Source organism: Physeter macrocephalus, chromosome 15 (assembly GCF_002837175.3).
Source record: "Physeter macrocephalus isolate SW-GA chromosome 15, ASM283717v5, whole genome shotgun sequence".
In the NCBI taxonomy this organism is placed as follows: domain Eukaryota; kingdom Metazoa; phylum Chordata; class Mammalia; order Artiodactyla; family Physeteridae; genus Physeter; species Physeter macrocephalus.
The window spans coordinates 45,252,035-45,268,314 of NC_041228.1; the positions used below are offsets into that span (position 1 = coordinate 45,252,035).

General features: G+C 36.2%; 1 protein-coding gene across 1 annotated transcript in view; it reads right to left on the reverse strand.

Annotated features, from left to right (window-relative positions):
• Window positions 1-16,280, reverse strand: part of SLC26A7 (solute carrier family 26 member 7) — a 208,020-nt gene that overhangs the window by 137,671 nt on the left and 54,069 nt on the right. Inside the window, exon 3 of the mRNA XM_024115908.3 lies at window positions 11,175-11,347. Coding sequence (XP_023971676.1) covers window positions 11,175-11,347 — 173 coding nt within the window. The remainder of the gene's footprint in view (window positions 1-11,174; window positions 11,348-16,280) is intronic.

Here is a 16,280-nt window from a genome sequence, read left to right on the forward strand (position 1 = left end):
TTATTTTTTTAATCACAAAATTATTACCTGGCATAATGTTTGCTATTTCTTAGGTTTCAGATTCCTGAACTAATATAGGCATATCTCATTTTATTGTACTTTGTAAATACTGTGTTTCTTTTAAAAATTGAAGATATGTGGCAATGCTACATCAAGTAAGTCTGTGCCAATTTTGCAACAGCATTTGCTCAATTCGTGTCACTGTGTCACATTTTGGTAATTCAATATTTCAAAAATTGTCATTATTATTATATTTGTTATGGTGATCTGTGATCAGCGATCTTTGTTGTTACTGTCACAAGCCTCTGAAGGTTCAGGTGATGGTTAGCATTTTTTAAGCAATAAAGTATTTAATTAAGGTATGTACATTGCTTTTCTAGACATAATACTATTTAATACTTAATAGACTATAATATGCTGTAAACATAACCTATATTTGTACTTGGAAACCAAAAACTTTGTGACTTGTTTTATTGCAATATTCACTTGAGGACCTGGATCCAAAAGATCCAACAGACCATAGGGTTTTGGTTGACAATAGACAGATGGCTTTGGAGGTCAAATAAAGTCCAGCCATTTGTTTAAAAATTGGCTAAAATATAGGTCACATGTCCAGGATCAAAGCTAATGACAAAGAAAAGCAGATGCTTAATGAAGTTACAAGACAAAATATGTTAACTCTGGATCAGATCTTACATGTAATAAAAGTCCATGAAAACCAAACTATTTTTACCATCTTTGATAATATCCTGTTTTAATCTTATGATTCTATGGAGTTTCATTCTGGGAAATGAGACATTTATTTTTATGTTGCTGGAATTCTGGCACTTACATTTATATTTTATTATCATTTAAATTATTAATCCAGGAAGCAACCTAAATGCCTATTTACAGATGAATAGATAAAGAAGATGTGGTACATATATACAATGGAATATAACTCAGCGATAAAAAGGAACGAAACTGGGTCATTTGTAGAGACGTGGATGGACCTAGAGACTATCATACGGAGTGAAGCAAGTCAGAAAGAGAAAAACAAATATCATATATTAATGTATATATATGCAATATACGAAAATGGTTCAGATGAACCAGTTTGCAAGGTAGAAACAGAGACACAGATGTAGAGAACAAATGTACGGAAACCAAGGGGGAATGTGGCATCAGAGGGGTGGTGGTGTGATGAATAGGGAGATTGGGATTGACATATATACACTAATATGTATAAAATGGATAACTAATAAGAACCTGCTGTATAAAAAAATAAATTAAATAAAATTCAATAAATAAATAAGTAAATTCTTAATCCAAATTGTCTATATAATAACAAAATACCTGGTAATTGTTTTAAACTCACAGAAAATAGTTAAAATGAGAATAAGCAGAGGTTGCTGGATCTTATTACTAATTATATATGCTCTTAGACTTTTCAAAAATACTAATATATACCTAAAACTACTTACTCCATGCTGAATGGGACAAGAGAAGGTCCAAACCTAGGAAAAATCATAAATTCAAAGAGAAATATGAATGGAAAACAATGAGACCAGAAGAAGTACTGATAATATCTTTGCTGTGTTAACACAGAGATTTTTATTTTAAATGAACAGAAATTAAGGAAAATCTATACCAAATCCAAGCAACATATCCAAGTCTGAATCACCAGTTCACATGGCTGATTATTTCTGAGATGGACACAGATAATAGATTCATAAGGGAGACTCACATAGGCCAAGCTAGGAGGAAAAGGCCACTAACCTTGTTTGTACAAGTCTCAGAAATAGGCTGACATCATTCATGTCATGTTAAAAATAAATAGCAAATGTTATAAGGTACCCAGGCAACAGGTTTGTATTTCATGAAAGCACAGACTCAGCCACAGAATATATCTATTGGCCTTCTAGTCTGATAATCTCCTAGGTAAAGCTACCACTCAGATGATCTGTTTTCTGAGGAACTGTGAATGCTGGACTTCTTTGTCTTACCTCCTTAATTCTTCCATCCATTTTACATAGCTAGAAGGCACTGTAACTCTAAGAATTTTAATGTTTCTTTCCCTCTGGGTTATATTTTTCTTCCTACCATCCAATTACAGGCAATCATCAACTATTTTTCTCTCTTGTAATTTACACCATCTTTGACCTTGTAAATAATGTAATACTGTAAAATAGACCCTCTAGCAACCCAGAAAACAACCACCAAGGAAGTTAATGTATACCTAAGCCAGTTTAAAATTAGAGAGTAAGTCAAAATGGCTATCAAGTAGGCAACCCATATCTAATAGTCAGTACTTGTCTACATTTATTTTATTTTCACTTCTGAGTTATCTAATTTTGACAACTGATTAGAAACAGTAAATTACATGGTCTGATTTTTTTATCTTCTAAATTTATTTATTTATTTATTTTTGGCTGTGTTGGGTCTTTGTTGCTGTGTGAGGGCTTTCTCTAGTTGCAGCAAGTGGGGGCTACTCTTCATTGCAGTGCATGAGGTTCTCATTGCGGTGGTTTCTCTTGTTGCAGAGCATGGGTTGTAGGCATGTGGGCTACAGTAGTTGTGGCACGTGGGCTCAATAGTTGTGGTTCATGGGTTCTAGAGTGCAGGCTCAGTAGTAGTGGCACACGGGCTTAGTTGCTCTGTGGCATGTGTGATCTTCTCAGACAAGGGCTCGAACCTGTGTCCCCTGCATTGGTAGGTGGATTCTTAACCACTGCACGACCAGGGAAGCCCCTATAGTCTGATATTTTGAAGAAACAAATAGACTAGAGCAGACCTGGCTACAACAAACATGCTTGATGCTGAAAGGGGCAAAGACTGGTACAGAGCTGAATACCAAACCCTCACACCAGCAAGTCTATGGCACAAACTAAATACCATTTGTTAACTGATGTAGACAGTAAAATCATAAGATCTGAAAATTGGGAAGGATCCTAGCAATCTAGTCATGTCTTCTTCCCATTGTAGGAATTTCTCCTACATTATCCTACAGTGATGATCTGATCACTGTGCAAATACAAGGACTACATCATTGCCTTACAAGGAAGCCCAGTCCCTTTTAAAAAATATTTTTTAGAAAGAATGTTCTTGAAAAGTCAAGAACTCCTTCCCTGTAACTTCTATTTATTGATTTTAATTCATTTATTCAACTGGCACTTATAAAGTAACTACTCTATTTAGTAGACAATATTTTCATAAATATAAAACATATCTGCCCTTTATCCATGTAGAGAGACAAACCCATGAACAAGAATAAAAATAAAGCAACAGAGTAAGTGGCCAAGACGGGGGAGTAGGGAGACCCTGAGCTCACCTCCTCCCACAGGCACATCCAAAATTACAACTATATACTGAGCAACTATTGATGAGAAAGACTGGAAGACTAGCAGAAAAGATCTTCTACAACTAAAAATATAATGAAGGAACCACAATGAGATGAGTAGATGGGTGGAGACGCAGTATAGTTGAGACCCACACCCCTAGTAGGTGACCCACAAACAGGAGGATAATTACAATTGCAGAGGTTCTCCATAACGAGTGAGGGATCTCAGTCCCACATCATGTTCCCTAGCCTGGAGGTCCTGCAGTGAAAGAAGAGCACCCAGAATGTTTGGCTTTGAAGGCCATGGGGGCTTATTTTGGGGAAAGCCAGAGGACTGTGGAAATATAAACTCCACTCTTAAAGAGCACACACAAAATCTCACACACTCTGGAACCTAGGGCAGAAGCAGTGATTTGAAAGGAGCCTGGGTCAGATACATTTGCTGATCCTGGAGAGCCTCCTGTAGAGGCAGGAGGTAACTGGGACTCACCCTGGAGACATAGACACTGGTTGCAGCCACTTTAGGGAGATCATTCTACAATGAGGACACTGGTGCTGGCAAAGGCCATTTTGGAATCCTCCCTCTAGCTTATTAGCACTGGGACCCAGCCCCACCCACCACCCTGTAGGCACCAGTACTAAGATGCCTCAGGCCAAGCAGCTAATCAGGCAGGGACACAGCCCCAACCACCAGCAGCATTGCTGCATTAAGACCCTCTGAGCCCATAGCCACCATGGGACATGTCCTACCCACCAGATGGCTGACATATCAGTGCAACCGTACTAGCCTGAGGCCACACCCCCCATGCCTCACAGCCAGAAATAGGGACCCAGCCCCACCCACCAGTAGACCAACATCAACTCTGGAAAACTCAGGGTCCTAAAGCCAAAGACCCTGGGACCCAGCTCTGCCCACCAGTGGGCAGGCACCAGTCCTAGGACCCACTGAGCCCTGGCACCACCCATTATTGGGCCAGTACACCAATGCCAGATACCCAGGGCCCTGCAGCCAGAGACCCTGGGACCAAGCTCCACCCACCAGTGGGCCCACACTAGCCTCAAGAACTGGCTTCAAACACCAGTGGGTGGACACCAGCCCAAGGACCAACGTGACCCTGCAGCTTGCGATGTCATGATGCAGCCCACACACCAGCAGACCAATGCCAGCACTGAGACACCTTGGGCACCTCAGCCAGCCACCCCAGGAACCTGCCCCACCCACCAGAAGGTTGACACCAGTTTTGGACATCCCAGACCCCCAGCCAACTGTGTCAGGAACAGGTCCTGTCCAGCAGTGAGAAAACTCCAGCTCTGGGACCCTTGGGGTCCTGTAGCCAGAGACCCCAGGACCTGGCTTCACCCACCAGTGAGCTAGCACTAGCCACTGGACCCCCAGGGACCAGGACCCACCTACCAGCAGGCTGACACCAGCTTTGGGAAACCCCAGACACTGCAGCCAGCCATGTCAGGAACTGACCCCACCCACTAGCAGGACAACACTACATCCAGGATTATTGGGTCCACAACCACCCACCCCAGAACCCAGCTCCATGTACCAGTAGGCCAGCACTAGCCCTGGGGCCACCTGGGGCTTTGCAAACAGCCACATCATTACCAGGCCCTGCCCAACTGCAGCAGGCAGTTTCCCAAAAGGCAGGCCTAGCAACAAAACTGGACAGACCACCTACAGTAGTCAGCCCGCAAAAACAGAAGGATGCATACAGTTCAATAGGGGGCACACCTAACAATATATAGAACTGGTGATCAGAGAGTAGTGTGCTGCTGGGACAGATAGGACATCTCCTACAAAAAGCAACTTCTCCAAGGTCAGGAAACATAGCCAACCTACCAAATACATAGAAATAAAAATAACAAATTAGGCAAATAGAGGTAACAGAGGAATATATTCCAAATGAAGGAACAATTAAAAAAACAACGAAGTGAAATGGAGATATGCAACCTCCCCAGTAAAGCTTAAAGGTAATAATCATAAAGATTCTCAGACAACTCACGAGAAGATTGGATGAACAGAGTAAGAAGGTAGAAGATTTTTAGCAAAGAGTTAGAAAATATAAAGAAGAACCAAACAGAGATGAAGAATATAGTAACTGAAATAAAAAACACACTAGAAGGAATCAACAGTAATTAGAAGAATGGATTAGGAAGCTGGATGACAGAGTAGTGGAATTCACTGAAACTGAATAGAAAAAAGAATAAAAAGAAATGAGGACAGTTAAAGAGACCTCTGGGACAACATCAAGCATACTAACATTCACATTTTAGGGGTCCCAGAAGAAGAGAGAAAGGGGCAGAGAACTTATTTGAAGAAATAAGCACTGAAAATATCCCTAACCTGGAAAAGGAAACAGACATCCAGGTCCAGGAAACACAGAGAGCTCCAAACAAGATGAACCAAATTAGGTTCACACAAAGGCACATTAAAATAACAATGTCAAAAATTAAACATAAAGAGAAAATATTAAAATAAGCAAGGGAAAGGAAACTAGTTATGTAAAAGAGACTTCCCATAAGGCTATCAGCTGACTTTTTGGCAAAAACTATACAAGCCACAGGGAGTGGCATGATAAATTAAAGTGATGAAGGAGAAAACTCTACAACCAAGAATACTCTACCCAGCAAGTCTGCCATTCAGATTTGATGAAGAGATGAAAAGTTTTAAAGACAGGGAAAAACTAAAAGAGTTAAACACCACCAAAGCAGCTTTACAAGAAATGTTAAAGGGACTTCCCCAAGTGAAAAAGACCACTAGATATACAAAAATTGAGAAAGAAAAAAAATCTCATTGGTAAAGGCAAATACATAATGAAGGTAGTAAATCAACCACATATAAGGCTAGTTGGGAGGTTTAAAGACCAAAGTAGTAAAATCATCTAAACCACCACAAGTAGTTAAGGGATATTTTTCCAAAGTTGTAAAATATGAAACATTAAATGGGGGGTGAGAGATGCAGGACTGTTAGAATGCATTTGAACTTAAGAAATGAACAACCCCAAATAATCACATATACATATAGAGATTGGTATACATAAACCTCATAGTAACCACAAACCAAAAATCTATAATAGATACACACTCAATAAAAGAGAAAGGAATCCAAAGATAACACTAATGATAGTTATCAAATCACAAAGGAAGAGAACAAAAGAAGAATAAAGGTGCAAAAAACAACCACAAAACGATCAGAAAACAATTAACAAAATGGCAATAAGTAGATAAATATTAATAATTACTTTGAAAGTTAATGGACTGAATGCTCCAATCAAAAATCCACTCCACATAGAGTCACTGAATGGATAAAAAACAAGACCTATATATATGCTGTCTACAAAAGACTCACTTCAGAAATAAAGACACCTGCAAACTGAAAGTAAGGTGTTGGGAAAAGTTATTCCATGCCAATGAAAATGAAAAGAAAGATGAGGTCGCAATATTTATATGAGACAAAATAGACTTTAAAACAAATACTGTAATAAGAGATAAAAAAGGACATTACATAATGATAAAAGGATCAATCCACGAAGATATAACAATTGTAAATATATATGCACTCAGCATAGGAACAACTAAATACATAGAGCCAATATTAACAGACATAAAGTAAGAAATTGACAGTAACACAATAATAGTGGGAGATTTTAACATCCCACTTAAATAAATCAATAGATCATCCAGAAAATCAAAGAGTGGCCTTAAATGATGCATTATACCAAATGGATTTACTAGTCAAATATAGAACGTTCTATCCAAAAGCAGATGAATATACATCCTTTTCAAGTGTACATTGAACTATATTCAGGATAGATCCCATGCTAGACCACAAAGCAAGTTTCTGTAAATTTAAGAAAACTGAAATCATTTTAATCATCATTTCCGACCACAACACTTTGAGACCAGAAATTAATTACAAGAAAAAAAACTGCAAAAACACAAACTCATGGAAGCTAAACAGTATGCTACTAAACAAAATTTAAAAATCAAAGTGGAAAAAACCAAAAAGGAAATCAAAAAATATCAGAAGATTAATGGAAATGAAAAGACAAGGATCCAAAATTCTATGGGAAGCAGAAAAGGCAGTACTAAGAGGGGACTTTAGAGTGATACAAGCTTACCTCTGGAAACAAGAAAAATCTCAAATAAACAACCTAACCTGATACCTAAAGGAACCAGAAAAAGAAGAACAAACAAAACACAAAGTCAGCAGAAGGAAAAAAATTATAAAGATCAGAGAGGATAAAAATTAAATGGAGACTAAAAAAAAAAAAATTAAAATGGTCAATGAAACTAAAACCTTGTTCTTTGAAAAGATAAAGGATCAGAAAAGATTACTAAGAAAAACTATTTGCCAATAAAATGGACAACCAAGAAGAAATGGACAAATTCCTAGAAATGTACACTCTCCCAAGACTGTACCAAGAAGAAATAAAAAATACAAATAGACCAAATACCAGTAATGAAATTGAATCCATTAAAAAAACAAACAAACAAACAAAAACTACCAACAAACAAAAGTCCAGGACCAAACAGCTTCACAGGTGAATTCTAACAAATATTTAGGGAAGAGTTAACATTTATCCTTCTCAAACTACTCCAAAACATTGCAGAGGAAATAATGCTTTCAAACTCATTCTACAAGACCAGCATCACCCTGAAACCAAAACCAAAGGTATCACACTAAAAAGAAAATTACAGGCCAGTAGAACTGATGAACATAGATACAAAAATCATCAACATAATATTTACAAACCCAGTTCAACAATACAGTAAAAGGATGATACAGCATGATCAAGTGGGATTTATCCCAAGGATGTAAGGATGGTTCAATATTTGCAAATCCATCGATGTGATACACCACATAAACAAAGTGAAGAATAAAAATTGTGATCATATCAATAGATGCAGAGAAAGCTTTTTCATACAATTCAACACCCATTTTTGATCAAAACTCTCAACAAAATTGGGAATAGAGGGAACATACATCAACATAATAAAGACCCTATATATCCCACAGCTAACATCACATTCAATGGTGAAAAGCTGAAAGCATTTATTCTAAGATCTGAAATAAGACAAGGATGCCTACTCTCACCACTTTTATTTAACATATCATTAGAAGTCATAGTCACAGCAATCAGACAAGAAAAAAGTTAGTAATTCAAATTGGAAAGGAATAAATAGAACTGTCACTGTTTGTCCATGACATGATAAAATACATAGAAAATCCTAATGATACCACCAAAAAACTACAAAGAATTCTGTAAAGTTCCAAGATACAAAATTAATATACAGAAATATTATATTTCTATACACTAACAATGAATGATCATAAAGAGAAATTAAGAAAACAACCCCATTTACAATTGCATCAAAAAGAATAAAATACCAAGGAATAAATCTAGCTAATGATGTAAAAAACTTGCACTCAGAAAACTATAAGACACTGATGAAAAAGTTGCAGATGACACAAACAGGGACTTCCCTGGTGGCACAGTGGGTAAGGTGCCACACTCCCAATGCAGGGGGCCCGGGTTCAATCCCTGGTCAGGTAACTAGATCCCACATGCATGCCGCAACTAAGAGTTCTCATGCCACAACCAAGGAGCCCATGAACTGCAACTAAGTATCCCACCTACCACAACTAAGACCCAGTGCAACCAAATAAATAATAAATAAATAAAATATTTTTTAAAAGATGACACAGATAAAAAGATATATGATGTTCATAGATTGGAATAATTAATATTGTTAAAATGACATACTATCCAAGGAAACCTACAGATTCATTGCAATCTGTATCAAAATCCCAATGGCATGCATTTTTCACAGAACTAGAGCAAATAATCCTAAAATTTATATGGAACCACAAAAGACCTCTAATAGCCAAAGTAATCTTGAGAGAAAAAGAACAAAGCTGGAGGTATCACAGTCCCAATTTCAAACTATACTACGAAGCTACAGTAATCAAAACAGTATGTTACTGGCACAAAAACGGACACATAGATTAATGGAACAGAATAGAGAGCCCAGAAATGAGCCCACACTTATATGGCCAATTAACCCATAACAAAGGAAGCAAGAAAATATAATGGGGAAAAGACAGCCTCTTCAATAAATGGGGTTGGGAAAACTGGACAGCTACAAGCAAAATAATCAAACTGGACTACTCTCTCACACTATGCACAAAAATTAACTAAAAATAGATTAAAGACTTAAATGTAAGACCTGAAAACATAAAACTCTAGAAACAGGCATTATATTCTTTTGTTCTGGTTTTTTTTTTTTTAATTAAAAAAAAATTCAGGTAGTGTGCTCTTTGACATTAGCCTTAGTAATACTTTTATTGTATATGTTTCCTCAGACAAGGGAAATAAAAGCAAAAATAAACAAATGGGATTCATCAAACTAAAAAGTTTTGTACAGTGAAGGAATCTATGAACAAAACAAAAAGGTCACCTACTGAATGGGAGAAGATATTGCAAACAGTATATCTGATAATGGTTTAATATCCAAAAAAACATAAAAAACTCATAGAACTCAACATCAAAAAAAACATACAACCCAACTAAAAATGGGTAGAGGATCTGAACAGGCATTTTTCCAAAGAAGACATACATTTGGTCAAAAGGCACATGAAAAGATGCTCAACATCATTAATCATAAAGGAAATGCAAATCAAAACCACAATGAAATATCACCTCACACCTGTCAGAATGGCTATTATCAAAAAGACAACAAATAACCAGTGCTGGTGAGGATGTAGAGAAAAGGGAACCCTGGTGCACTATTTGTGGGAATATAAATAGGTGCAGCCACTGTGGAATACATTAGGGTGGGTCCTCAAAAAATTAAAAATAGAAATACAATATTATCCAACACTTCTACTCCTGGGTATTTATTCAAAGAAAATGAAAACACTAATTAGAAAAGATATAGGCACCCCTATGTTTATTGCAGCATTATTTATAATGGCCAAGATATGGAAGAAACCTCAATGCCCATCAGTAGAAGAATGAATAAAGAAGATGTGGTCTATGTATACAATGGAATATTACTCAACCATATAAATAATGAAATCTTGCCATTTGTGACAACATGGATGGACCTAGAGGGTATTATGCTGAGTAAAATAAGTCAGACAAGGAAAGACAAATACTGTATATTTCAATTATATATGGAATCTAAAAAACAAAACAATAAATGAACATAACAGAACAGAAGTAGAAATATAGAGAGAACAAATAGGTGGTTGCCAGAGGGAGGTCGGTGGGGAAAGGAACGAAATAGGTGAAAGAAAATAGAAGTACAAACTTCCAGTTGCAAAACAAATGAGTCACAGGTATGAAATACACAGTGTGAGGAATATAGTCAATAATTATGTAATATCTTTGTATGGTCTTAACTAGATCTTAACTAGACTTATTATGGTGATTATTTTGAAATATATAGCAATATTGAATCACTATATTATGTAACTATAAGATAAATAAGTACAATGGGATAAATGTAATTAACACTGCTGTATGTTATACATGGAAGTTGTTAAGAGGGTAAATCCTAAGTGTTCTCAGTAAAAGAAAAAATACTTTTTTTCTATTTCTTTAATTTTGTATCTATATGAGATGACGGATGTTCATTAAACTTAAATTCCATGATGTATGTATGTCAAATCATTATGCTGTACACCTTAAGCTTATATAGTGCTGTATGTCAATTATCTCAATAAAACTGGAAGAAAAATTCAATTGACAAGAAAAGTTGACTTTAATAAATAAAGCACCAATTGCCTTTTATTTGCTACTGTCTCCCTTTCTTTATTCCCAAGTTTCAGTATACTTACCTGAATCACACCTCCCAAGAAGGAAACAGCTGCAGCAACACCAATCCTTTGCATCTCAAAGTCAGATAAGCCCAGCACACTTGTGTTACTCTGTGTGGTAAGGTTCTGACTGTTCAGAGGGACAAGCCGTTCCACTGCATTAGCTGATATTAAGGATGTCAAGGCAAAGGTGCCTAAAGCGGGTGGGGGGGGGATCTTCTGTTAGTAACAGACTCAATAAACATTATTGGATTCCACCATTAAAGTTGAATCCATGTTGTAAAACCAAAACAGATCTATTAGAGGCACTCTCCTCTGCACACCCACTATTCCACCCTTCACTCCATGGAATAAACAGAAACTCACCTTTTTATATACACATTTCTTCCACATACAGCCATGCCATCTACTTGCTATTCCCTCCTAGTCCATACATTTTCCTACCTCTCTGCAGACCTACATAGAGAATGTCCTCAGAACAGGGATTAAGATCATGGTGTGGATTTGAATCCAGCTCCTCCATTTATTACTATCACGATTTAGAGCACATTACTTTGAGTCTAAATCACCTCATCCATAAAATGTGGGTAATAATGTCTATATTTTAGAGTTTGAGGAGAATATAAATGAGATGATAAATATGAAGACCTCAATAGGCTCAATGGAAAATATGACTCTTTGCTGAATCTGGGGCTCATTGACTGAAATGCTTGCTCCTCCAATCTACTTATGAAAACATTCTTGTCTTTCCTGGTCTGGCTCAAATTCCATATTCAACATAGATCCATCCCAGATCCCCCAGTCCAGATTTAATCTTTCTATTCTCTGTGCTCTCATAACAGAGTACACCTTTATTATAGTATAACAACAACATGCTGTGGCCCATAAAATGATGAAACATACCATTTCTGTATACTGTAACTAGATAAGTTTCAAAGGTATTTCTCAGGAATTGTCCTGGTCTCACACAAATGCAGGACCAATTTCAGTGTGTTCCCCTCTTCCTGCCAAGAGTTCTGATGCTCTTATCTTGGCACAGCATGTCTGAGAATGTAGCCACACCGGCAGGGAAATGCCATTTCCCAAAGAGAGGGTTCAGCAATTTTGGATTAAAGAAAAAAATTGCAGCATGGTGCAAACATTCCCCCAAACCTTTACCTAAAGACCTTACTTTGCCCCAGGTCATAAATGACACTGTGTAAAAAAGGGCCTGTCACAAGGTGTAGACATCTCAACAAATGGCATGCAGCTTCATAGGGCAAGAGAGCCAAGTCAGACAGAAACAAGGTCTCAGTGAAAAGCCGACGCAGACAATCCTTTGGATTTACAGGATAAGCGAGGCAGTATGTGCTGTGATTCAGAATAGTATGGTGATTGTAGCCTCCAATAAACCTCACCTTAAACCTCAGTACTGCCATCTCAATCTCTTTATCTAAAGACAGAAAGCATTCCTCACCCAATGGGGTTGTGATGAGACTTAAATGGAATAATGTACTATACAACATATCACAATATATTGCATGTAGCTGACACCTAAAAAAGGTAATTCTTAATAAGATTAAAACCAGAATGCTCTGTTATAGTCTGTTATTCAATGTTCACTGTTCCATTGAATTGATGGTATATAAATACATAGAGCAAATTGAATATAGTTCTCTTAAGGAGCTAAGTCATTCTCAATAAATCATCAATAAATATCAACTGTCATGATCACTGTTCTCATCATAAAGTACTAAATGAAGAACACATCAAGGACCAAATATATATAATGATTAGAGACAAGATTCTGACATCAAGGATGGGCAATGCCAAATAAGGAATATTTGCCATAGGATCTGCCCTTGCCTTATTTTTTCAAGATATGCTAGAAAAGAATTTCTCAAAGTCTGATATTCCTGAAAGTAAAGAAGTGTGTATTTTGGCCTTTAAATCTAGAACATAGAGCAAAATGATTTGTACAAAAGCCACTGAACAAATGACTAGAGAACTGAGAACAAAAATGATCTAGAGTTAATTTTTGAGTTTAGGCCTAGCTTTCCTAAGATTTGAAAGAAGATTAGAAGGAATTGAATGGTAAGAGAGAACAGCCATCAAAAATGTTTTGTTGAGAAAAGAAAAGTGAGTCTCACCTGTGTGTGAGTCACATCCCAAGAACTTCTCTAGAGAAAGACATTGCCAGCAATGGACATGGGTTTACTTACTGTGCCAACATGGTTATGGGAGTATTGCCTCTTTTCAAAGGATGACACTTTTCTGTTTCTGAGACAGTTGAGAACAATCAAGGATGTTGAGGCTGCTGGTGACTATATGACGATGTTGCGAATGACATTTTACCTTTTCTATCTTATTGGTCTTGCTTTGTCTTTATCTCCTCCTTACTACTCCTCTGCTCTTTCCTTCAATTTCTCAACTTTTCATTCTGGTTAGGCTTTAAACCTACTAGTGGTACCCTTAAATACCACTAAACCCATCTAGTAGCTTAAGAGTGGGTGGCAAAACCTAATAGAAAGTGAATTGGGGCCACAGAATTGGACAGGCCTAAGTTCAAATTCCTTGTCAAGTTACCTAAGCTCTATCAGCTTGCTTATTTGTAAGATGATGATAAAATATCTAGCTACAAAATTTGGGTAGAGATTAAATGATATTTCATATATAAAAACATCTGTCACAATTCCTACCACATTTGGTAAATAATTGTTTGCTTATTTTCTTTTCCTCTACAGAGTATTCTATTGTCTCCCTAATCTTTTCTCTAAATTAATGAACATATTTTTCTCTTTAAAAATTTTTTCTCTAATTTAGAAGATAATTATATCCTAAAAATTGTCACATATGGGTTATCTTCAACAATTTTGTTTCCACTGGATTGATACCCGTTTCTGTTCTTTTCCTTTTTATTCTAAGATATGTTCTTTGCAAGTCACTAGAAGCAATAAATGATTTATTCATTTTTAAAATATATATGTATTTTAAATTAAAATAAGAAGATTATGCTGTTAAAAATACAGCACATTTGGTGTCTTTATATTCTAGCTTTTGAATTATTTGCTTTTAAATATACCTCAAGCATTATTTATTATTGCATTTAGTAATTCATTACTGCATTCTGATTACCTGAGTTGGAGGTAAAATCCCAGATAATGTGATTTTTCTTTATGAAAGCAACATCAATCTCTTAATAGTAAAATAGTAAAATGGAAATAGGCATTCCCACACACATATATACACCAAAATAAAGTACAATAATATTATTTAAAAGAAAAATATGTTCTCTATACTAAATGTTTGCAGAAAATTTCAGTTGGTTCCTATAATTAAGATCATAGGAAGGTCAAAAATAATTAGTTTGTATATTTCTCCTGACATATATATATAATATATATTATATTTAATATTATTAAATTTGTTAAATACAGAGCCTTATACAAGTGGTAATGTGTATATATATACATATAATACCATGAGGAAAAAGGATCATTTCTTCTTACTGATTCTAAAGAATTCTAAATCTGTTGGGATAAAAAGAGAAATGAGGAGGTCCAGCTGGCTCTCCCTTTTGGAGAAGTGCTTATGCAGAAATAAAATGCCTTAAGCATTTATTGTGCTATACAGTATCTGTAGTAAAGCCTGTAAATTATATGTATTTTGAAATGTGTATTATTTACCTAGTAGACTAGAAGATTCCTATAACTGTTAATAATATTTGTTAAATACAAAGTTTTATATAAATGGCAATTTCAAAACCATGTCACCAGTAAAATGTTTATGATTCCTTAGGAAACAAAGTGGTTTATGTAAATACATACTTAGGTATACCAAGTTAAGTATTTTAGACTTCTTAAAATAATTATAGTCTATTGGGAAATTTTTTTTTTTACCTTTTCTTTTTTTTTTTTTTTGCGGTACACAGGCCTCTCACCGCTGTGGCTTCTCCCGCTGCGGAGCACAGGTTCCGCACGCGCAGGCTCAGCGGCCATGGCTCATGGGCCCAGCCGCTCTGCGGCATGCGGGATCTTCCCGGACCGGGGCACGAACCCGTGTCCCCTGCATCGGCAGGCGGACTCTCAACCACTGTGCCACCAGGGAAGCCCTTTACCTTTTCTTTTATCCTTTGTTTAACAGAGGAGATGTTTTGAGTTCAGCTCTAAAAATAATCTGCTTTTTCTTGCTAATGACGTATTTAAATGTTTTTAAGAATGAAAATAAATTTCCCTAGGAAATTAGGGAGCAGGAAATTTTGAATATAATAGGCTTCAAGAACTTCTAATTCATTATTGTGCTTTTCTCCCTTTACATCAACACAAAAGGAAACTGCATTCTTGAGCAGCTGGTTGTAAAGAGGAAAAGCTTGGGCTTCAGATTTGGCCACACCTGGGTTGTAATCTATGCACCTACAACTTAATCTGTGCTCTCACAGAAAACTTTATGAAATTAAGAGGTTTTTTTAACCTAAATATGCAAATAATGATGTCTATCTAAAATAATTGTATTAAGATAAAATAACATATGTAAAGCTCTTAATAAAGCATCTAATAAATAGTACACCTAAGGTTCTCAAATTTAAGTACATATATAAACATACATGTGTAGTAGATAGATAGATACTTTTGTTAAAAAAATAGAGATTGTGTGAAAATGCTGATTCTGATTGAATAGATCTGAAGTGGGAAAAAGATTTTGCATTTCTAGCAAGATTACACATAAAACTGATCCTGCTGGTTCGTGGACCATACTTTAGGTAGCAGTGTTGTAAATGTCTGATAATTGTTGATCCTATCCTCCATGACAAAGCTGATTATATAAGAAGCCAAATTTACATAAATAAAACATTACTTTATGGGTTAATTTCTGCATGAGAAAATGCATGTATCAATGTGGTAGGCAGAATTATGGCCTTCCAAATGCATCCACATCCTGTAAATACCTTATGTTACATGTCAAAGGGTAATTAATGTTGCAGATGGAATTAAGGTTGCTAATAAACTGACCTTCAGATAAGGAGATTATCCTGGATTGTCTAGGTGTACCCAGTGTAATCACAAGGGTCCTTTAAACATGGAGGATGGAAGCAAAAGATTATAATCAGAAAGAGATTTCCCTGCTGGCTCTGAAAATGAAGCATTTGAG